The sequence below is a fragment of the Poecilia mexicana genome, unplaced genomic scaffold (genome assembly GCF_051168715.1).
Source record: "Poecilia mexicana isolate PSO_F unplaced genomic scaffold, ASM5116871v1 scaffold_7, whole genome shotgun sequence".
Lineage (NCBI taxonomy): Eukaryota > Metazoa > Chordata > Actinopteri > Cyprinodontiformes > Poeciliidae > Poecilia > Poecilia mexicana.
In genome coordinates, this window is record NW_028263376.1 from 25,707,196 (window position 1) to 25,732,248 (window position 25,053).

At 39.1% G+C, this 25,053-nt stretch overlaps 1 protein-coding gene across 1 annotated transcript in view; it reads right to left on the bottom strand.

Annotated features, from left to right (window-relative positions):
• The window catches only part of camkvl (CaM kinase-like vesicle-associated, like), a 44,379-nt gene that overhangs the window by 10,350 nt on the left and 8,976 nt on the right, over positions 1-25,053 (bottom strand). Inside the window, exons 2-3 of the mRNA XM_088007329.1 lie at positions 3,117-3,223; positions 1,114-1,245 (exon numbers count right to left, since the gene is read on the bottom strand). Coding sequence (XP_087863455.1) covers positions 1,114-1,245; positions 3,117-3,211 — 227 coding nt within the window. The 5' untranslated portion in view covers positions 3,212-3,223. The remainder of the gene's footprint in view (positions 1-1,113; positions 1,246-3,116; positions 3,224-25,053) is intronic.

The window sequence follows — 25,053 nt, forward strand, 5'->3', positions numbered from 1 at the left end:
TTGTGCTGAAACTCAAAGATCGCTCAATTTGATTTTGTGTTATATAAATAATTGAAACCCCTTTTATAACTCTGACATTGCAATGTTATAATATTTTACAGCAGTAGATATTACAGGTGTATTTAAAGTTTTATTTAACAAATTGCACATGATGTGCAAGACACTTTCTAACTAGAGAACATGTTGAGTTTGTTCCACAGGGAAAATGTCAGCCGTACAGCAAGAGTCATTATTTCTAGGCAGAACTTTTAAATACAGCTGGACTGTGACCAAGTTCTTCAGAAGACAGAGAGGATGCAGCGCAAAGTGCTGCCAAGTCATATGAGTAATGGAGCATTAAAAAAATGAATGGTATCCCAACATTAATAAAAGCATGAATAATACACGATGAAAGGTCCTGAACTTATTATATGCATGAATGTAATATTTCTGACAAACAGCTCAGCTGAAAAAGCATATTCCTTCAAATCAAAGGGACACGATTCGGAGCTGGATCTTTTCTCTCTTTTATGTTTTTTTTGAGATGAGTTTAAAGATGAGTGCTCGTTCTTTATGGACATGAGTTTGTCTCGACTAAAACGATATTATAACTTTCTAATAATCATCTGAAATCAACTCTAGATGTGAAAAAAAAAACAACATTCACTTTTATACCAAAAAAAGTGAATAACTGATAACTGAAATTTACTGAATACCTGGAAAGACCAAGATGTTCTCACCTCCAAACTTGTGTTTGAATTATGTTTTCTGCTCCAACCAACCAGCTGAGAGTCTTATTTCCACTAATATAGACCAATATTGTATTCTACAGAAGAGGAGATTTCAACATCCTTTCACTTTATTTACAGAGGACTTAATTAATAGGTTAATTTACTGATTGTTTGCGTATGTGTGGCTTACTTGGGTCATCAGCCACTGCGGTAAATTTATGGTTGTTAAACCCATCATTAAATTTACTCAGATAAACATTGATAGGTTTGAAACGTATCTTCGCTGTTGCAAACTTAATTCAGGTTTCATTATGGGTCAAGTTTAATTAAAACATCTCATAAGTTAATTGCTTTTTTCGCTAGCACATACGCTGCTATTTCTATTTGCGAACTGATTACATACAATTTTAAGATCATGATCTCATTTTTGGCGGCCTTGCGGACTTTCCTCCCGTCCTTCTTGAAGAATTTCTTGCAGACAAACACCTTTTCTGTTTGTCTGTCCTTTGCCAGGCACAGCTCACAAAACTCCTTCCTACACCGAGAAGAAAACAGGCAGACAGAAGGGAACCAAACGTAAATACAATGTCAAAGAAAAGACTAAACGAAGCATCTGTTCATTTTTTTTAAGAGCCTCGTTTTGCTACAAGTTTCCAGAGTAAACGAGATGTGGTATTCAAATTGGAATAAAGCAAACGCTGGCTGTGTTGTGAAATACCCAGAAATAATTTAGTTGGGAGGTGAGCCACTGGCTTAAATAAAAGGGGCTATAAGTAAGAGATTTTGCAAAGGATCTATTGCTGCCATCGTCTGGGAATCATTAGGTTTTTATCCTTCGAGGGCTTATAGGGCTTCATGCAAATGAATTTTAAGAAGCAATATGATGAAAAATAAAACTATAAAAAAGTGCATAATGAAGCTTTAATATTAGGTTTTAATCTGTGGTTCTGTTTAATTCTTTTTCTGAAAAAAATATTTTTTTTTCTTCTTTGCTCATTTCCCTCCAATTAGAGGTGGATTCAAAATATAAATTAACAACAAAAAAGGCTTTTTGAAAATGCACATACACTGTTATTTTTCAGTGCAGTTTTATTATCTTTATGAACATTTATATACCCATTTTTAACAAAGAAATGTGTCATTCAGCCTGCTTTCTCACTGCTAATATGATTGTGTGTATTTGTATGCGTGTGTTATGCAAAATCTGAGCAGGAATTTCTGAAGCCAGATGCTGATGTCGCCATATGGCCTCTTTCACCAATTGGTATTCATGCATATGGTTAGAGTGCACATATGTGTGGAGTGTGCTGAAGAAGAAAATGAAAGGTTCTTGAGCAGCAGGGTCATTTTTTGTAGACCTGGGGATGAAAATTAGAAAAATGTGCCACAGAACGAGCTAAATGTAGAATAGTGATATAAAGAACTTGAGAATAATCAGATGACAGTTCTTCTAAGATCCACCAAACTCTAGATTTATGCTTTACTAAAGTTAAACCCTTAGTTAAACGTGTTCAGACTAAAGCTAAACAATTTATGCACTGGTGGTTCCTGCATGAAAGGTAATGTTGGTGAGCCGCTTCTTCTACCAAAATACAGTAAAGTCATCTTAAATTCTTGGTTAGGAAAAATGCACAGCACAGAACCCTATTGTCATTAAGCAGGGGGCTTCAGCTCCCTATTAGCTAGATGGGAATGAAACAAATGCAACATTTTTTTTTTTACATACTACTGTAAGAGAACTTTCTTAATCTCATTATGTTGACTCCCCATCCCTCAGTGAACTCTTCCTCTTCCGTAATAATTACCAGTTGTGCACAAACGTCCGCAGCGGTAAATAAATTCCTGAAGCAGTTAAAAAAACTATCACTAATCATATGAAAGCTCAATTTGCAGCTCATATTTTTGGCTTGTAAAACAAGTGAAACACTTTATACCAATGTATTACCAATATACTTCCATCTACAAGGCACATTAATTCAGTCAATTATAAGATAACTAGCTTATTACTACTACTAATTAATATTAAGTTAACTCACTAAGCTACACCTAGTTGTGTTTTCAATTAGTCTGACAGCTGTATCGGTTTGCCCAATTAGCTGATAATGTCTCTAGCCAGATACTTTCTAAATAACTACAAAACCTGAAAAAGCACACAAACAAATCATCTTTGATAACACTGCACACATGGAAGCCTATCACAAAATCTGAGTTTACTTCATTCAAGCAGCCTCTGAGGATTTGTGTGCATTTCCACCAACTTACTACAACATGGCCTCCATCTGCTGCAAGTACAGAAACTAATAATGACGTCCCAGAATCTTATTTAAAAAATAAGAACTACCCTAAGGCACTTAGAAAAGGTTAACAGTTTCCAAAAGTCCACCCATAAAACTTCATGGTACTTACGCTCGAAGGACTTGACCAAACTCATATTTGTCCGTGACATCAGATATGCTGTCATAAATCCGCCCATCTCTCAGGGCAAGGCATCCAAATGGCATCACGGCATTCACCTAGTAAATAAAGAAATGAATTAAGATTGTATTATTATTATAACTATCAGGCGAGTTAAATAATTACAGCTTTACAGAAAAAAAAAAAGAAAGTACGATCTGCATTAGTCAAAGACACTAGGCAACTGTCGATACAAAGATTCTTGATGTGGTTTTCAGTGTTATTGACTTGTAGAGACAAACAAATCAGTTTCCCATCAAATCTGGAAGCTAATGCCTCTGGCAGCCTGGTTGCGTGCCAGACTTGTCAACAGATACTAAGCTTCCTGCTAAGCTCCTCTGTACACTACTAATGTCTGCAGATTGCATGCAGCGCCTGTTAAGTTTTCACATTAAACTTTAATAATCAAGGGCAATGCCCGAAAATAAAAACAAAAAGAGATGCAAGCAGCTGAGTTATTTAAGAGCCATGTGTAATTCTGTTGCACAGCACAACATGCATTTGGTTTTACTGGGGGAAAAAATGAATAAATAAACATAACATCCATATTTAAGCTTTTGCTTGTGTCTTGAGTTATATCGCTACTACAGCATATACAGTTTGCAGCAACACACAGATTGATACTTGTCTTCCACCTTACAGTAACTCCCTCTAGCAATGTTGCACATGTCATCATATATATAAATAAGTTTGTGTGTGTGTGTAGTACTTTGGTAGATAAATAGTACCCAGAACATAATATGAGGCCTTGAACACCCAGGTAAAACAACAGGGATCAAGACAGTGAATCAGCAATCAATATACCATCTCCGTCCTCCGGCAGTCCTCACCCACATCCTTTATACGCTCCATCTAGTGTAGAAAACATATTACTTGGAAGGTCCAGTCATCCATCCCCATGGTCCATCTCCTCCTCTAAATACCTGACTTCATCCATCTCTGTTAAACGCTTCATTTCGGTTCTGTCTTTAAAATAGCGCAGTTTATCTTCTCCCTGTGTGGTACCCGTCTCTGCATTTGGCCGACTTAAGATCTGAGCATGATAGTATCAAATGTAAACTTCAAGAGCGTACTCGCATTAGAGAGAATGTTTAATTGGACATAATTTGGGGGAGGGGAAGAAAACGGGCAATACAAACACAATGAATCTGACAGGCAGATGAAGGAGAAATAGACAGGGGAAATAGCACTTTTTAAGACTGAATATTTTTTAAAAATATATCACTGATGCAAAATTCTGGCTGATGTTTTATGAAACGTCACCACTGGAGATGATCGGGCCAGAGGTGCTTTGGGCCTTTGGTGGAGGAGGGGCTGGAAGAGTTCTATGTAATCCAACCGCTGGCCCTAATCTCTAATCTGTACCCCTAATCCAGCGTGCTGGTATACGCTGTGTCTGTGCATATGTGTGCACAAGTGAAAGTGAGTGACTAAATAAGTGCAAAGGTTACTTGAATATGGCACATGGTAAGGCAGAGCAAAAAGGTGAACAAAATTGTGGACTTGTGCATCCGAATGTGTGTCCCTAAAGGAAGGAAATGACAGCAAGCGAATTGAGTGGCAGATTGAATAGACCTTGTGTTTTGATTTTTGTTTTGTTTTGTTTTTTAGAAGATTACATAAACACTACAACATTTCCACAACAAGGGCCAGGACAGTAAAAGCGAAGATGGTATTACATAAAACAAGCCCAACCATCAAAAGTCTTCTTCTTCACTCACAAAGCCCTCAATAACTAGTTCCCATAATATCATAGAGTCTAGTTTGTCAGATTAAAAGTATCTTTTTTGAAACTAACAACCTTTAAGCAGGTATTAAACATACTTTTCATCAAACTCGTGTTTCTGTTTCTGTAAAAATAGACTTTTATTGTTCTGATGTAATATTTACGTATGTTTTCTGCAAGTGGAAAAGTCAATAAAGGCGTTTAAATATCAATTTGTGTGAAATTAGTCTACATAAATAGTTTTAAGTCATAATTCAAAGTCAATTTTGAAGTCTTTATTTCTTTGCGTTGACGGGAATCTCATCTAGTCCTCGATGGAATGTCAGTTTAGTCGATATATCCACCAAATTTCAGGAAATAATGTTAGTTTGTGTCTTGCAACCTTCAAGGATGATCATATTCACATGATACCACCAAAAATGTGTTGTTTCAAAGACTAAAGCTATCCAAAAAGGAAAGAAAAACTACAACAAATGAGCGTGGGGAGTGTAAAAAGGCATCTAGCAGAACATACCGCCTAAAAACAGAAACAACCTGATCCACTGCAGTTTTTGGTCAAAATAAAAATGCTTATTTTGTAAATATGATCTGATGTGTTTACATGTTCCCAATAAGCCTATCTCTCTATTGCATTAAGCATAAGTCCAAGATCTCCACTTTAGTCTGATAGATGGCAAAACAACCCTCTTCTGCTGATTTGTTTTCTTAAATTTCATCTTCAAATAAAATTCAGATTGATTTTATAACTGAGAAATCCAACATCCTTACTCAATAACAAGAAAAGTATACCCACAGAATACTATGTCAGTACAGACCTTAGAGTTTGAAAAGAGTATTAGTGGGAAGATGTATGAAAGAAATTTGGAAAAATAAAAAATAAAAAGGGGAGAGAAGGAATGAAAATAATGAACTGTGAGGTAAGAAGAGAATTACAGAAACAGAAAAAAACAGGGAGAAATGTGGACTGTGCCTGAGTGGAAAGGTGTTTGGAGGAAACTACACAAAAATAACAGTGTTAAAGAAGATAACTGCAGAGGCAGATTGAGAGCACCTGTCAACCTCGCAGCTCTCACGCGGCTGTGAGAATTTCTGCAAAGGTGAGCTTGCATATTGCACATGTTGGTTTCATGTGAATATGTGCTAACAAGCTTCATGTGATCATTTCATGTATGACACATGACATGCTTCTTCGTGATGATATGAAAGGCTGTCCCTGACGTTGGAAAGCACATGAAGACGCTGCGATCATCCTTCACAAAGACCAGTTCAGTTCAAGAAGAGAAACCCCTCAACTTTTGAAGTTATTTTGATTCAATTCCCACAGGGCCAAATGTTGGAAGAACTTATTTTGTGTGATCATGGGCTACAGTATACAGTTTCTAAGATTATTTCAGACAAAAAAATAAATAAAAAAAAGCTTTAATGCAGAAATATGGACCGAATTGAACTGCATCTTTATGCATTGTGGGAGTACATGAGCTCACTACTTGGCTGAGGCTCATTCTGCATAGATTTCTGTATCAATACAGCATAGCATATACTATTTCACTTTTTTCTTCCACTCAGCTTTCTATTAATGTGCCTGGAATCAAGTCTCAGAAAAGCCAGCTTGTTTAGCATTGATCTTTTATAACATACCCTCCTAGCAGACGGTGTAAGTTACTGTCTACTGTACAATGGTCCAGTCTTTCCAGTGATTTCAGCCATAACATTTCTGCATATCATTCCGTTTTTATTGCACATATGTTATATTTCTTTTTTTTTTCTTTTTTTTTTTTTGATAAACTAAAATTTGAGATTTTGTTAGTTGCAAGTCCTAATTGTTACTTTTTAACACAAGTAAACCCTTGAATTGCATTGTGTGTATTTAATTACATCATATATGGCTTTCACATGCTGGGAAGAATTACTAAACTAAATTAAACTTTCAGTGGTATTCTAATTTACTGGGAGGCAACAGATAAACAAAACAGGTGAAATGCTCAACTGTAGCATGAAATGGAGCGTGGCTAAAGATGTCCCAAAAGCAAAGGTTAACATGTGGAAAATAAGTTGGATAAAGGGCAAGACTTTTTCAAGGATAGCCAACTTCACTTCTTCTGGGAAAGCAGATCCCAGGAATTAAACATTTTCTCTTTAACCAGCACTGGTGGAAGATGAGAAGCAAATACTAGAAAGAGCAGGCGTCTTCTGACAAGCAATGTCTACATATTTTATTCTCTGTCCTCATCCTATGTATCTATTTATTTAATCATGTGACATACCGTGAAACAATTTCCAGATGCTTAAAGGTGAAAAGTTATCTGTTCAAAAGTTATATGCCAGTATAAAAACCATGGTGAGTGTGAAATTCTTATGCGCTTCAAGGAGAAAAGTACTTTTTTTCTTTTTATGTGTTTTGGTGCCAATCAACCCCAGAAGAAAATGAAGAGATTTTGTGAAGATGCTAACGAAAGCTGATAATGAAGTGCCAAAATCCATAGTGAAACTACTGTATTGATATGACCTAAAAGAAAAATTTGTTTCTACAAAAACAAAATAAAAAGCCAAATACATTTTCACAAAAGCTCAAAAGCATGTTATTTTTGGAGACATGTTTTGCAGTCTATTGAAGCTGAAATGTTTTTATTTTTATTTTTATGAATGTTTGGGAAAAACTGGTGAAGCTTGGAAGCCTGAGAGCACTATTCCCACTACGAAGTAGGGAAGTGCAGACTAGATATTGTGAAGAGGAAGAACAATAAGTCAAAACATTGAAGCAACATCCCATTACCTTATGCTTGATTTTTTTACAATGTCGCTTAGAGATGATAAACTGAATGTTTTAATGTGGCTATTGCAAAGGCCTGATCTCTGAAGTTTTGAGAGCAAAGCTGAAAAAGTGCAAACGAGCAAAGAAAAGAAACGTTTATGCTTTTCTTTATGACAAAATGGATCTAAATAGACAACTGCGGAATGGAAAAGCATGCCTAAACAAGGAGGGATGTTACCAACGTTGGATCAAAAAGGTATAACCTGCTGCAACAAAGCAGTGTACTTGTTATTGTCTTACTTTCTGTTACATATTTTACAAAACAATCTGCTTACATTGCAATAAGCAAGAATATAACAATCCCGCAAAGCACTGATATGCAAAAGCTGTGACATGGGAATAGGTTGCATCCTGATTGTGCTGTTCGAACACAAGCCCCATTAACACATGCAGCCACAAATAAGCTAAGACTCTACGCTGCCTCGAGCCATCCGCAAAATCACACTTTATCTTCAGCACCTTAAGTGAAATAAGGTTGTGCATGTTTCTGCGTCTGTGGGTGTCTGAGTGCTTGTTCGCAGGTGTTATGTATAGACCGAAGCAGGGCTCAAAAAATGAATCAAATGGAATGAGGAATTTTTTCATCAGCTAAGAACTGAAATGTTTCTTCTTCTGAGAGTCTTGGCGCCAAGGTCAATCAAAAATCGTCTATTTATCGGTGTGAAAAATATATGGTACAAGCTTCTGTCAAATTTTAATTAATCGAGTTTGATGGATTAAAATGCCACGCCCAAATCAAAATCGATGTTATCGCACACAAACATCCGTTTATTTGCGTCATAAAATGCTTATCGCACACAAACACCTGTTAAATCTGCGTCATCAAATGCTTATCGTATAAAACGACCGTTAAATCTGCGTCATAAAATGCTTATCGTATAAAAACATATGTTTTGATTTAAATTAAGTTCTTATCAATAATAAAACAGGCATCATTCTGGAACATTCTCATTCTGGAACATTCTCTGTTGCATCACAATAAATTAAGTTCTTATCAATGTAAAGCAGGCAGCATTCTGGAACATTCTCTTTTGCATAATATAAATTAAGTTGATATCAATGTAAAGCAGACATGATTCTGGAACATTCTCTCTCTCTTGCATCATATAATTTCTTATCAAAATAATACAGGCAACATTCTGGAACCTTCTCATTCTGGAACATTCTCTCTTGCATCATATAAAATTAAGTTGATATCAATGTAAAGCAGACAATGTTCTGGAACCTTCTCTTTTGCATCATATAAACAAGTTCTTATCAAAATAATACAGGCAACATTCTGGAACCTTCTCTTTTGCATCATATAAATCAAGTTCTTATCAAAATAAAACAGACAGCATTCTGGAATATTCTCATTCTGGAACCTTCTCTTTTGCATCATATAAATTAAGTTCTTATCAAAATAAAACAGACAACATTCTGGAACCTTCTCTTTTATATCAAATGGTTAATAAGGGGTCAGGCCCTCTTTGTGACTTTTGACCCAGTTATACCAATGCAGCTCCTCCTCACGCAGATAGACTCCACCCCCAACTGCTTTTATCTTCCTGCTCCTGGCAGATTCCCCAGCCCCACTTTTATGAATGAGCCAATAGAGATAAAGGGGTGGGATTTCTGTTTTTCTGCTTTAAATAATTTTCGGAGGCCCTGTCATTCTACTTGTTGCATTTGTTAGAGGAAGATCCACTTTGATCTCACAGAAAACAAACAAACAAACAAAAAAAAATAATGGTTCGCATTAAAAGAGAAAAGCCTCCAAAGAGAAGACATCAGGAAACCAATCGACTGCCATGTGGCTCATCTGCAGATGGACAAACCATCACGAGACCCTGCTTCATCACTGATGCTTCATCCTCTACACTCCTGGATAGAAATCTGATCCTACCTCCATCAGCATTCGAATCCTCAATTCAGCACGAGATTCCCACCTTCCAGGACTCCAAGCATCCCCCTACGCCTGATTCCTCTGGATCACCCCCTGCGTCTTCTGAAACTCCTTCATCCGGCGTGGGGAAAAAACGACACCGCACAGTGTTACCCAGTGGGACATCGCTCCTTTGTGAGACACCAGTCTCTGTTTATGAGAACCCAGACCGCACATTGGGTGCGCCACGCAAGGCTACCTTTTTTCTGTGCCGAGTGCAGAATCCATCATGCCATGTCCTGCAACAGGAGTGGTCATTGAAACCTTATGGAATGTCTGGAAAATGGGGATACCTTTTTCGTTATGAAACAGGAGAACTCTCTGTGTATCAGCTCGAGGAAGAAAAAGAACAACTAACAGCCTCATCAGTGACATGCAATCTGACCTACAACGACTGGGCAGTGTTAAGGTTGGCAGTTCCTCGCAAGAGAAAATCAACCCCACAACCAGAGGATGATAAAGAAAGGCAAGAAGAAGGAGGAGAAGAAGGTGAGGAAGGAGAAATTAAAGTTTCCCCTCCACCTTTCAAGCAAGCTAAACTGCAACCCTTTCCCTCTGATCCTGAACTTGCTAAAGGTAAGATTATCTTTAGCGCTGTCTGGGAAAGCAAAACTACTCCATCTGGGCACTGGTTTTTACGCGCCAGCATCCGTGAGATGAACTCGGACACTACCTGTGACCTGTTTGTGCTGGAAACTTTCAATTCAGACACAGGAATATTCAGGACCATGCTGGCTGTCCCGTTTCAGGTATGGTCAGATAAAATCTGGCAAGTTGGAGATCTGATCTCCAACTTGTTTCGAAGCTCCCGCACTTGGATGGATATTTTAACTGTCAAGAAAAGATTGAGATTTTTAGCTCCGCCTCCAGAGCCAACCTCCTCTGAGGACCCGCCCCCTCACCACTCTATATAATGAGAGGATTTCAGAGGGGGAGGCCTGCCACAGACCGTCTTCTGCTCATCAGGGGAGCTGGACTTCAGATCTTCATTACCATGAAAGAAAGAAAAAAAAAAAAAGGCAACCAGCGGACTTTGGATGCATACTGGGACCCTATCAAAAAGGTCTCACAAGGAGTCTTCAACATGGAACCCTATCACCCACCCTCTCCAGTCTTCTACTCATCCTCTTCCTCATCCTCATCTCCGGCTATTTCTCCATCCCAGTTTTTAGAAGAGCAAACTCAAACTGAAAACTGGATGGTAGGTGGAACTCTTGAGACCATCCCTGAGGAGCCAGAGGAACAGCAAGAGTACAATTCTCAATCTTCAAAAAGTATTGACCCTACTCCACCCACTCCTCCTCCATCTCCCCCTCCTCCTACATCTCCGGAGCAAGGTAATGTTCAAGATGGTGAAGCAAGAACTGATGGATGGATTGCTACTAAGTTGATTGGAACTGTGAGAACCGCTGTGCTTCATCTATTACACCTCACTGCTGCAAAGCTCCTACAAGAAAAGTGCCATGGATGCCGAACCGGACACCCTAGCCAGAGACAGCATGAATGTCTGGAGCCTGTTCAGGAGCGATTCTACCAGGACAACTACCACAACATTATCCCTCTACTATTTGTACCTCAGTTCATTCCAGCAATTCAACTTTTTCTGACCAAACACAAAATTCAAGCAAGTGACCTGACAGTCAAGATAGTTGCAGAGACAATTTTACACGAACTAATGTGTGATGATCACTTTCATGCTGCAATTTCTGACATGTATGAGAACATGAGCTCTGATCTGCTCAAACAGCTGTGGTGGGTTTCAGAATGCTTCAGTCCAGTGAAGAAGAAGAAGTGATCCGCAATGTTTGTCTTTTTCATTTTTATAAAAGTGTGACAAGTTTAGCTAATATATATTTTTTACAAAAACTATCACAATTTTTTTGAAACTATTCTGCTTGCAATGTTTTTTTTATTGGAGTGAAATCTTTAAAATAAAAAATAATAAAAAAAAGATATAAATAAAGACAAAAAATCTGAAATTCTTAAATTCTCTGTGTTGTTTTTTGATTCTCTCATTACTCAACAAGTGCTCAGAAGAGTGTCAAGGGAATGGCTGAAGAGTTGCTAATGAAAAAGGTCTATTTTGACCCATCTAATCCCGGTAGCTTTGGAGGTGTTCAAAGATTGAAACAGAATCTTGAAAATGAAACTGGGGAAAAAGTAAATGTTGACAAAATAAAAGACTTTCTTTCAGAGCAAGATGCATACACCTTACACAAACCTGCCAGGCTGCATTTTCAGAGAAACCGTGTGTTTGCATCTGCACCTTTAAAACAATTTCAAGCAGACCTTTGTGACATGCAATCCCTGGCTGAGTATAATGATGGGTACAATTATCTGCTGACTGTCATTGATATATTTTCAAAAAAAGCTTATGCTCGAGTTTTAAAAAGAAAAACAGCTGGAGAAGTGGTGAAAGCTTTTGAGTCTGTATTTAGAGAGAGCCAAATACCAAAGAAGATTCAGACAGATCTGGGGCGAGAATTTTTTAACAAGAGCTTCAAAGCCTTAATGAAAAAACATGGAGTTGTTCACTTTGCTACAGCCAGTGACCTCAAGGCCTCCATTGTGGAAAGATTCAATCGTACCCTCAAGAGTAGAATGTGGAGATATTTTACCGCAAATAATACACGCAGATATGTTGATGTTTTACAAGATCTGGTTACGAGTTACAATCACAGCTTTCATTCCAGCATAAAAATGAAACCTGTGGAGGTCACTGCAGAGAATTCCCTTCAAGTCCTGCGAAATCTCTATGGTACTAAACCCCAAAGAAAAAACAACAAAAACAAAAAAAAAAAAACACAAGCCAAGTTCAAACCTGGAGATTTAGTCAGACTTTCAAAAGTCAGAGGGGTTTTTCAGAAAGGTTATGAACAGACCTTTACGGATGAGGTGTTTAAAGTCACAGATGTTATCCCACGCATTCCTACTGTTTATAAAATTCAAGATTATGATGGAGAAGCTATAGAAGGATCTTTCTACCAGGAGGAGTTACAGAAAGTAAAGATGGGTCAAGAGAGAGTTTATCACGTTGATAAGATCTTGAAGCACAGGACTGTGAGGGGAGAAAAGCAAGTGTTTGTCAAATGGAAAAACTGGCCTTCAAAATTTAATAGCTGGGTCCGACTCAGCGACCTCTCAGATGTGTAAAGAAGGCCTACAGTGTACAACAACATGTCAGCAGGAGGAGAAGACAGAGAACAAGAAGGTTTCTATGTGACCCTGCCTTCTAATGCTTGCAAACAGCTCTTTAAAGACAATACAAGCTCAAACTTTAAAACAGAGTTGGCCAAAGCTATTGATTTAAAAGGTCATTGGGTTGTAGGTCTGTGTGAAGTTATAATACCACATACCTGGTACAACCTGCCTACTCACTCGGCCTACTTTGAGCTCCGTAGAGTCTTAATTCAACCATCAGACAAGACTGAAGGCCAGGATGGAATTGACATCTACAGCCAGAAATTTGGTGCTGGAGGCTATTATGACAGACCACAAGACATACTGGAACATTTTGTGCCTGCACTGAAAAAGTACAGCAATACTTTAGATGTGTCTTACAATAATGTGACAAAGCGCTTCGAATTTAAAGGAAATGGACAATTTCAAATCAAAGTGGGGGCTCCACTCGCCTACATTCTCGGCCTGAAAGTGAACGAATGGTTTACAGTGTCCAACAGGAGCGCAACATACCCCTCAGGGGCCGGCATGCTCGCAAATTTGTTTATATACTCTGACATTGTGCACCACCAAATAGTTGGAGACAGCTTCTCGCCGCTGCTGGGTGTTGTGACAGTGAGAGGGAAATTCGGTGATATAATTAGCATAAGATACAACACTACGCATTATATACCCGTGTCAAAAAGTTACATCAAAACAATTTCCATTCAGATCAAAACAGATCGAAATAGATTTGTGGATTTTGTTTATGGGAAATCGATAATAAAACTGCATTTTAAACCTGTGTCACCCCCACGATCCATTTAGCAAGATTCAAATGGCATTTTTTCCGCAGTCACACATGGTCAATGACCCAAACAGATTTGTTCACTATTATGTCAGTCAAACTGGAGGCGACCTTTCGTTTTTCCAGGGCGCGCCTGTCATGTATGGCAGGGGCCTTGGATCGTTGTTTTCCAGGCTTTTCCGATTTGTGTCCCCACTTGTTAGAAAAGGGTTTTCTATAGCTAAACCCCACCTGAAAACTGCAGCTTCAAACATCGCATCTGATGTCATAAGTAAAGCTGTTAGTAAAATGACCCGTTCTGCACAGAACACAGCTGAGCAAGAAGGCTCAGGAATAATGATGCTCTCTAAACGGGGGAAAACCAGGCCCCCAGGTAAACGTGTCTGGGTGGCTAAAAAACAAGCTGCAAAGAAGAAAAAGAAATCAGATGCCGCGAGAAGGCAACGAGGAAAGAAGCGCTCCGGAGGAACTTCTGACATATTTTCATAATGTCTCTCCTACACAACAAATCTGCAGAATGCACACTGACTGAACTGGATTTATTTTCAGCTCCAATGACTCAGCTCTCCATCGAAGATAAGATCTACACAGAAATCCACCCTCTGTCTGCCATCAGTGACTCCTCACCCATTGAATTTTACATCAGCAGTGAAGGTGACTCATACGTGGATCTTAATGACAGTTTATTGTATCTCAGAGTTAAGATTACTAATGCAGATGGCTCCAACATTGCTAATGATGCTGCCGTGGGACTTATTAACTACCCACTTAACACAATTTTTGGTCAAGTTGATGTTATACTTGGTGATCGTCTGATATCTCAATCCAGTGCAACACATCCGTACCGGGCAATCATTGAGACACTCCTGAACTATTCCGAGGACTCATTGAAATCCCAATTTAGTACGGGACTGTTTTATAAGGATACAGCTGGCGAGATGGATTCCATTGTCACCGATGATGGGCCTAACCTGGGTCTTAATCAGAGAGCAAACTTTACAGGAGAGTCCACCCCATGTTCCCTGCTTGGAGTGTTGCATTTTGACCTGGCATTTTCTGAAAAGCTAATCATAAACGCGGTGGATCTGAAAATTAAGCTTACACGCGCAGACGATGCATTTTGTCTCATGTGTGCCAGAGACTCAACTTTCAAGCTCAAGATTTTATCTGCGTCTCTGTTTATCAAGAAAGTGACTGTGTCCCCAGCTGTGCGGATCGGACACGCCTCAGCGTTGCTCAGAGGAAATGCTTTGTACAACCTCTCCCGAGTTAATGTCAAGACTTTTTCAATTCCAGAGCGATCTAGAATTTGCACACAAGAAAATCTGTTCCTGGGTTTGATTCCAAAATATGTGGTACTTGGAATGGTGGATCATGCGGCCTTCACTGGTGCTCGAGAATTAAACCCCTTCAACTTTAAACACTATGACCTCGAATTTCTGGCTCTGTGTAAAAACGGAAGGCAGATTCCAGCCAAAGCCTTACAGCCAAACTTTGAGCAAGGTGATACTGTGAGGGAATACTATAATCTGGTAACAGCAACAGGAAGACATCTTAAGGACTTACCCCGTATATCCCGTACAGAGTTTTGCCGAGGTTATTCACTCTTTGCATTTAATTTAAATCCTGCAGGAGACACGGATGCTCTGTCTCCACAGTCAAGCGGCTCCCTGAGACTGGAACTAAGATTTCGGAGACCTCTTCCAACCACAGTCACCTTGATCATCTATGCATGTTATGACTCGATCCTAGAAGTGGACTCGAAGCGGAGAATTTTGGTAGATTATTATTGAGTCTAATTTTGTTTTTCTCTATCAAAAAAAAAAAAATAAGAAGAATGAACAACCAGGAAATTGAAATGTTACTGGATCACCTGCTGGGGAATGCATTTGGTGGGGTTTTTCCTTGTGACTATCTCTCATATTTACCTGTCACCTTTCCAAGACCAAAATTCCTGATTGTCAATACGGATCCATCAAATCTTCCTGGACAACACTGGTTAGCCATTGCACTGCAAAAACATGACAGGGCAGTTTTCTTTGACCCCTATGGTTTTAGCCCTGAATTTTTATATTACCCAGAAAGTATCTTGGATTTTATGAAGGCCCGAGCTTCTCACATAGAATTCCACACTTGTCAACTTCAGAGCATGGAATCTATGGTTTGTGGACAGCATTGTGTGTTTTTTGTGACCCACAGTGCTTGTGGTATGAGCTTGAAGCAAATTTTATCAAAGTACTCTGATGATGTGGATAAAAATGATAAGATGGTTTATAATTTTGTCAAAAAATATCAGAAATGTATCACTGGTGACAGTCTGTGTTTTTTCACTCACTCAGCTTGTTCTTTGCAGATGTTTAAAGAAATGTATGGAATTAAAAAATAAATGTGTTTTTTTTGTTGTTGCTTTCCCCCCTATTTAAAAAAATAATTAAAAAAGAGCAATGATTTTTTTGTTTGTAAGAATGACCAAAAACAAAGAAAAATGTTTGATCAATAAAACATTTTATTGAACAATCACAATACATGTCATGTCATTTTTTTTTTGTTCTTTTGCTATTGGGAAAATGTGATCCATTTTGGAGGATGTCTTATTTTCCTTATTGGCTTGCCGTCTTTTTCATCATTACCGGCAGTTGCTGTCCAGCTAGGAGACAAAATATAATCTTTCTTTTCCTTCTTGAAAGGACCAGAAAGTGGACTCTTTTCAGAAGTAGAAGTCTCCCCGTGTAGTTTCTTGTACTGCTCACGAGCATGTGGGTTTTTCACAAAAGATGAGGGAATATTTATTTCCCTTAAAGAATCTAGAAAACTTGTCCAACCCATAGGTGGTGTGGCTAGGCTTTGTTTTTTAAAAGGAAGCAAGAGATGTTTCACTAAGTCTAAGATGTGTGAGCCACGGATGACATTCCCTTTATAGATCAATTCACCTTTTGCTGTCCATCCGTCACTGTTTTGACTCAGTTTTGTTAATATATACTCTGCATTCCTGTGTGATTGTTTAGGCATGGCTATCAATACCTCTGACACCTTATCTTGACTTGCAGCCAACGGCCCTGAGGCCTCAAGTTGCTGCTGCTGCTGCTGCTGCTGCTGCAGAGTCTCTCCTTGCTGTGTTTCTGCTGACTCATCTGTGGCCTGCTTTCGGAGTGAAAACGTGACCCGTTCTTCTTCGGCCTGGCCTTGTTTCATTAAAGTCAAATAGCGCTGTAAAAGTGCATCATATTTTTTTATCTTTTCATAAGAGGACATGGTGGGATGTTCTAAAATCAGCCTCATTTCTTGATCCAGGTTCCATTCTGCGTTGTCTCTTATTGTAGTGTTTTTTGATTGACTCAGATGTTGATTGAGTTGGTCAGGAGAGATCAAGTACATTTTTTGTGCCATGTTTTATTTTCTAATTATGCCAGACAAAATTTCACCAAGAATGGGAACAACCGCAGCAATTAATGGAAGGAATCCTCCACTCTGAGAGCTCAGAATTTTTCTTTTTCTTTTGATTCCAACCTTTTTATCCGCTAAAATTCTGATATACTTTTTTTGTTTCTTCAAGGCGTTGAAATGTGAAGTGGAAAGGTGAATGTTGCCTTTAAGAACATTTAACGCGACTTCACACAGGGTTTGAATAAAGTCTGCAGAGCAGGTTTTCAAAAAATCCTTTCTTTGTTTAGGGCTGGATTGAGAGAGAGCTTTAAGAAAATGGGCATTGCGTTTTATACGTGCAGACATTGCAAAAGCATCAGTAGCTTTTCTTCTTCTTTTGTGGCAAATAAATAGTGGTTAACTGCCCTGGAAGTAGTCCAGTGCGTAACCTGTACTCATCTGGGCAGTCTGGTGTGAAATCAACAATTATATATCCGTACGGAACGCTGGTGGCGTCTCGAAAGCTCTCCAGGAAGTAAGATTTTTTACTGGGAAACATTTGGTGAGCTAAAATACTGATTTGCAATTTATCCCTCGGATTTTTGAATAGAACAAAGTAGGTACAATTCAAACTAATTGTTCTGGTATGTTTTCCTTTAAGGAAAAGATTCTGGGTCAAGAAAAATGCACTGATTCTTTTATGATGCCGGTACTGTGTAAAAACTTTTACTACATCCGGATGCTCTGCAGCCTCAAAAATCAAGTCGTCAATTATAACTAAGTGAGAGGAGGCCTCTGGAGGAAAGAGGGTACTGTCATTTATAAAATCATCTGGAAGACCTTGTATGAGTTTTAAATTTTTATTTGTTTTTTTCAGCTGCATAGAGGCAAAAAAGTACACAACATTTTCTGGTTTTTCACTCATAGTAGACAAACAATTTTCAAGAACATTGAATACAAAGTTTGTTTTCCCAGAACCGCTGGGTCCGGTAATGAGACATGAAAAAGGGCACTGCAATTTTGGATCAAAGTTTTTCACCTCTTGAAAATCCATCATTTGAGACATTTTATTTTATTTTCTGTGTCACTCTCTCTCTCTCTCTCTCTCTGCCTTTTAGTATCCAAAAGGGAGGGTTTTTCCATCAGCCAAGAGTCTGCGCTTGTCATACACTACTCTGAAAGTTTTTAAGAATGACTGGTATTTCAAATGGAAGAGAAGTCCAGCTCCCCTGATGAGCAGAAGATGGTCTGTGGCAGGCCTCCCCCCTCTGAAATCCTCTCATTATATAGAGTGGTGAGGGGGCGGGTCCTCAGAGGAGGTTGGCTCTGGAGGCGGAGCTAAAAATCTCAATCTTTTCTTGACAGTTAAAATATCCATCCAAGTGCGGGAGCTTCGAAACAAGTTGGAGATCAGATCTCCAACTTGCCAGATTTTATCTGACCATACCTGAAACGGGACAGCCAGCATGGTCCTGAATATTCCTGTGTCTGAATTGAAAGTTTCCAGCACAAACAGGTCACAGGTAGTGTCCGAGTTGATCTCACGGATGCTGGCGCGTAAAAACCAGCGCCCAGATGGAGTAGTTTTGCTTTCCCAGACCGCACTAAAGATAATCTTACCTTTAGCAAGTTCAGGATCAGAGGGAAAGGGTTGCAGTTTAGCTTGCTTGAAAGGTGGAGGGGAATCTTTAATTTCTCCTTCCTCACCTTCTTCTCCTCCTTCTTCTTGCCTTTCTTTATAGTCCTCTGGTTGTGGGGTTAATTTTCTCTTGCGAGGAACTGCCAACCTTAACACTGCCCAGTCGTTGTAGGTCAGATTGCATGTCACTGATGAGGCTGTTAGTTGTTCTTTTTCTTCCTCGAGCTGATACACAGAGAGTTCTCCTGTTTCATAACGAAAAAGGTATCCCCATTTTCCAGACATTCCATAAGCTTTCAATGACCACTCCTGTTGCAGGACATGGCATGATGGATTCTGCACTCGGCACAGAAAAAAGGTAGCCTTGCGTGGTGCACCCAATGTGCGGTCTGGGTTCTCACAAAGGAGCGATGTCCCACTGGGTAACACTGTGCGGTGTCGTTTTTTTCCCACGCCGGATGAAGGAGTTTCAGAAGACGCAGGGGGTGCTCCAGAGGAATCAGGCGTAGGGGGATGCTTGGAGTCCTGGAAGGTGGGAATCTCGTGCTGAATTGAGGATTCGAATGCTGATGGAGGTAGGATCAGATTTCTATCCAGGAGTGTAGAGGATGAAGCATCAGTGATGAAGCAGGGTCTCGTGATGGTTTGTCCATCTGCAGATGAGCCACATGGCAGTCGATTGGTTTCCTGATGTCTTCTCTTTTGAGGCTTTTCTCTTTTAATGCGAACCATTATTTTTTTGTTTGTTTGTTTGTTTTCTGTGAGATCAAAGTGGATCTTCCTCTAACAAATGCAACAAGTAGAATGACAGGGCCTCCGAAAATTATTTAAAGCAGAAAAATAGAAATCCCACCCCTTTATCTCTATTGGCTCATTCATAAAAGTGGGCTGGGGAATCTGCCAGGAGCAGGAAGATAAAAGCAGTTGGGGGTGGAGTCTATCTGCGTGAGGAGGAGCTGCATTGGTATAACTGGGTCAAAAGTCACAAAGAGGGCCTGACCCCTTATTAACCATTTGATATAAAAGAGAAGGTTCCAGAATGCTGCCTGCTTTACATTGATAAGAACTTGATTTATATGATGCAAAAGAGAAGGTTCCAGAATGAGAAGGTTCCAGAATGTTGTCTGTTTTATTTTGATAAGAACTTGATTTATATGATGCAAAAGAGAAGGTTCCAGAATGTTGCCTGTATTATTTTGATAAGAACTTAATTTATTGTGATGCAAGAGAGAGAATATTCCAGAACATTGTCTGCTTTACATTGATATCAACTTAATTTTATATGATGCAAGAGAGAATGTTCCAGAATGAAAAGGTTCCAGAATGTTCCCTGTATTATTTTGATAAGAAATTATATGATGCAAGAGAGAGAGAATGTTCCAGAATCATGTCTGCTTTACATTGATATCAACTTAATTTATATTATGCAAAAGAGAATGTTCCAGAATGCTGCCTGCTTTACATTGATAAGAACTTAGATTTATATGTTGAAAGAGGCTCCTTGACCCTTATTCTCTGCTTGAGGAGGAGCTGCATTGGTATAACTGGGTCAAAAGTCACAAAGAGGTCCTGACCCCTTATTAACCATTTGATATAAAAGAGAAGGTTCCAGAATGCTGCCTGCTTTACATTGATAAGAACTTAATTTATTGTGATGCAAGAGAGAATGTTCCAGAATGAGAAGGTTCCAGAATGTTGTCTGTTTTATTTTGATAAGAATTTAATATGATGCAAGAGAGAGAATATTCCAGAATGCTGCCTGTTTTACATTGATAAGAGCTTAATTTAAATCAAACCATATGTTTTTATACGATAAGCATTTTATGACGCAGATTTAACGGTCGTTTTATACGATAAGCATTTGATGACGCAGATTTAACAGGTGTTTGTGTGCGATAAGCATTTTATGACGTAAATAAACAGATGTTTGTGTGGGATAACATCGATTTTGATTTGGGCGTGGCATTTTAATCCATCAAACTCGATTAATTAAAATTTGACAGAAGCTAGTACCATATATTTTTGGTGTGCACTCTTTATATGTCTTATCCTATTAAAACTGCTCTCACTACGCACTCTTTTGAAAGATGAAGAAGATCTTCTATCTCATCTGTGCTCCCAAGTTTTGCACAGATATATATGTGTTAAATAGTAGCTTGTTCTTTGGGTGTATGATGGTTTTATATTCACTTTAGCTTTTAACATGCTTACGACTTTGGCAAGCCGTAAGTAATTGCAAATATGGGTTATGTAAATATTTTACTTCCTGCCACATGGAATTGCTTTTGCAGAGTCTATTCATGCTGTCAGGCAAGTGCTTCGTTGAGGCAGCGTGTCCTTGCTGCTCTCAGACAGACGCTCCACAGCGAGTCGTGTAGGTGAACATTAACATAACCTGCATCGCAGCAATAAAACCCCTGATCTCTCCACAATACGATTAGTGGACCTCGTAGTGTATTAGTTTCGAGGGCACACTGGTTCTTTTGGGGTAATGCCTGAGCGTGTGTCGATTCAGTTTATTGTCATGTACGTCAATGTTTGTTTTAGGATATGAGCTATTCTGGCCTTTCTCCCCCATGAGAGAACAGGAGATGACAGGCCTGGCACGTCAGGCTTCGTGTCGGCGCTAACAACCGTTGTGTATCCACACACTCATGCACACACACACACACACACACACACACACACACACACACACACACAACTCACTGAAGCTCACTTCCTCTGTCCTTTAGAAACTGACTATATCTACCCCTCATTAGTGTTTCACCTGCCACTCTGTCTGTATCAGGTGTGTCATTCTGCAACCAGATGGCAGGACCATTTCTATACAAAAGCTTTCTGTCCGTACCTACCTCACTTGCTGTCTTTTCTTACTCATTCACCTTTCCCTGCCCCCAACACCTCTTTCATCTTCATGCTTTGCTCAAAGTAAAGCCCTGCCTTAGCAGACCTTTACGAATTAATCATGGAACCTCCTGACAGAGGCTGAGGAGAGGAGCTTCAAGGCGCTCTGCGGATGTGAGAACCCAGCAGTATGTTCTAACTTTAATGCATGCACGTATTAAACGATATTCCTTCACCAATTTACTTGGTTCACCTGCTGAATTGCTTGTTAAGACAAAGAGATAATTGGCTAATCACATAGCTGTCACTCAATTCAGTAAAATCCTGAACTCTATTGACGTGCATGGACTGTACCTGAAAGTCGCATCTCTGACAAAAAAAACAAAACAAAAAAACTACAAATTTTATATGGCCAAAGTGAAAGCTTGCTCAGGGACAAGTAGCTTGAGGAAAGCATCCACAACAATTGAAAGGTGTTCATCTGAGTTTAAAAAAAAAACATATCAAAGTACTATATTGTACAATCAATCCATCACAAAACAGAAATAATAGACTAAATCACTTGAAAGCCCGAAACTGATCTAACTCATGGACACGATGATTGTACTCAAAACTCTGATCATCACTTTAATTTTACCCTTCTCTGTACTAACCCATTTCTATTTTACTGTGTTTGTATGTGAGAAAAATAATTAAACAACGGAACATGCACACGTCTGCCACGTTATAGAAGGAAATTGTCTGCGTCCCAAAAGCCCTCAAAACGGTAATTAAGCACCCCATTACTATCCGGTTTCACACTTTTAATAGGATTTTCGAGATGCCTTCACCTTGGTGTTGGTTGCGTGCGAATCAGTGTGCGCCTCTTCAGCTGTGTAAAACGAGGTGTGACAGTTGCTGCCCGTTCCTTATCGATCACTAAAGACCCCCCCGCCTCCCATGACTTTCTTCACTCATGACTGAAGCGGTTTCTGTTTCTAAGACCAGGATGCCTCGGGTTTGAAATCTCTCTGAGGAGATTTCGTTTTATTAGATTCACGGCATTACATAAGAAATGCATCATGCGTAATTAGGAAATAATAACACAATGAATTTCCTAGACAACGCTGAAAGCACCTCCGTGTTGTCGTTATTCTCAATTTGGCCCCACAAATCAAATCTCCGGTGACAATGTAATGGCATTAAACAGGAAAAACAAAAACAAACAAACAAAAAAAAAAGTTACTTATTCTCACTGAGCTCATTGTCTCAGCAGGTCAAAGTGGTGAGCCTCACACTTGAGCGCATGCAACAAGTGGCAGCTTGAGGTCGGTCCCAGGCCTTATCAGGATGCTGAAGCATGAAAGTGGGACAAATAAAAGAGTTGTGAGGACATGGCAGGGCAACACAAGAGGGAAACAAATTAAGGAGATGAAAGCACAACACATGAAGGACCAATTAACAGCATTATTGCACTTGATTAAAATCGAGAGCACCAAAAGATGTGAGTGAACAGATGATCATTGGAAACATGCATATGCAATGAGTGTGTGATGAAAGCTGGAAACAATCGATATCGTGTGTGTGTTGCTTCTATTTAAAAAAAAAAATCCTTCTTCAGTAGTGTTAACAGAACGGGGTCTTCTTCAAGCTCAGTATCAACACTAATTCCCTCATTGCTCTCAGAGTGGCTCTCATCTAAGGCCTGCATGCATGTGTGCGTGTGTGTGTGTGTGTGTGTATAGTCGCTGTTCATGTGCGTGTTTGTGTGTGCGCGCGTGTGTGTGTGTGTGTGTGTGTGTGTGTGTGTGTGTGTGTGGGTGTGTGTGTGTGTGTGTGTGTGTGTGTGTGTGTGTGTGTGACTGCAGGGCATACACATGGTCAGAGACAGGCTTGAAAAGGAAACCGTCTAATAAAAATTCATCACATCTGCCCAGAGAGAGGAAGAGGAACTGAAACCCATTTCGACAAGCGAAATCCTCCAAATTCATGTGGTCGTTACAGTTCTCCTATAAAAGCAAAGTGGCTGACTCTGAACAATGGGATTCACCTGTCTCTAAAACACGGCGGAAATATAAGAAACTTTCCCCGCTCACCTTTTTACTCCCCACTTTCTTGCTCTGTCCCCCAGTCCCCTCATTAGAGGGTGAACATGTGCAGGTCTAACACAGTAAGTGCATCCGTAGGGAAAAGGGCCACAGAGTACATTTTCACTTAAAACCCTGTGTATGTGTGTGTGTGTGTGTGTATGTGTAGAAAGACACACTGCATGTGCGTTTGTGTAAGAGAGAGAGAGAGAGAGAGAGAGTGATGATGTGTTTGCCTGTAGCTTACTTGGAACGATGCAGTTTCTGTCTGCTGGGGCTGCTCTTTCAGACACTATAAATGCCTGAGGCAGGACTTGCAGGCAAAGACACACTTACTGCATGCTCACACTGACTCAGGGATGGAAAGTGATATTCTACCTTTTTTTTTTGGAAGTGTGTGTTTCAATAACTAACTTTTCCTATTCACTGAGAAACAAGAGGTAGATTTTACACACACACACACACACACACACACACACACACACACACACACACACACACGCCAATGTTAAGATAATAATAATAAAAAAATCACACACATTGAAATTCAAGGCAAAATTAAATGACATTAAATAGCACATATATAGTTTATGCATATTTTGGAAAGCTCTTCTGCCCTAATCAACTTGTAACAGTTTTTCTGCACTTTTTTTAACGTCCTACCTAAGGATTGGAGCTATTCTGGCACAAGAGGAACAATTTGTAACACAGCTAGTCAGTGAATGAAGTGTTACTGCACACATAATGGTCCTGATGACTAAAGTGTGCAATGTTTGGAAGATTGTGTGAGCCCTGGACAGAAGAATTGCTATGACAAAAATACCATATACACACATATAAAAACGTAGCTGCATAAAACAAGATTATTTAAAATCTCGATAACAAATGAAGAATTAGATTGACGCCGTTAATTTTTCTTTTTGTTGTCACATTACAACCAGAAATGTATGTGGATTTTATAGAGATTTTATTCAACAGACAAATGCAAAGTAGTGTATTTTATTATAAGGTGATATTAAGATGTTACATGGTTTTAAAATCGTGTCAAATTAAAATCTAACATGGATGATATCAGTTCAGAATAACCTTCCTGAATCAATACTTTGTAGAATCTGCTGTCAGCTACCCATCCTGTGAGATACGTTTTCACTGGTTTTGCACATCCACAGACCTGTTTCTCAATTTTCTTTAATAAATAGTTAACTTACAAGCGTTGCCTAAGTAGGAATCCAAGTGAACAAGAGAAAGCCCCGACTTTGCTGTAAGTGAGGTGTGAATCAAGTGGAATAGTGCAGAAATGCAATGGCCAGTCTAACAAATAAAACTTCCAACCTCAAAGATTCGGTAAAAAGGGGAAACATTGGAAATGCTGGTAAGTTATTATAAGGGGTTGATAAACTGCAAGAGTGATATTCAAAAAGGAAATCATACTCTTACTGTTCTGAATAACCTTTCTGAATAAAGATTTAAAAAAATCTACATTTTTTTGGTGATATGTATAAAATTGAACTTAAAAAATATATATTTTAACAACTTAATTTCTGC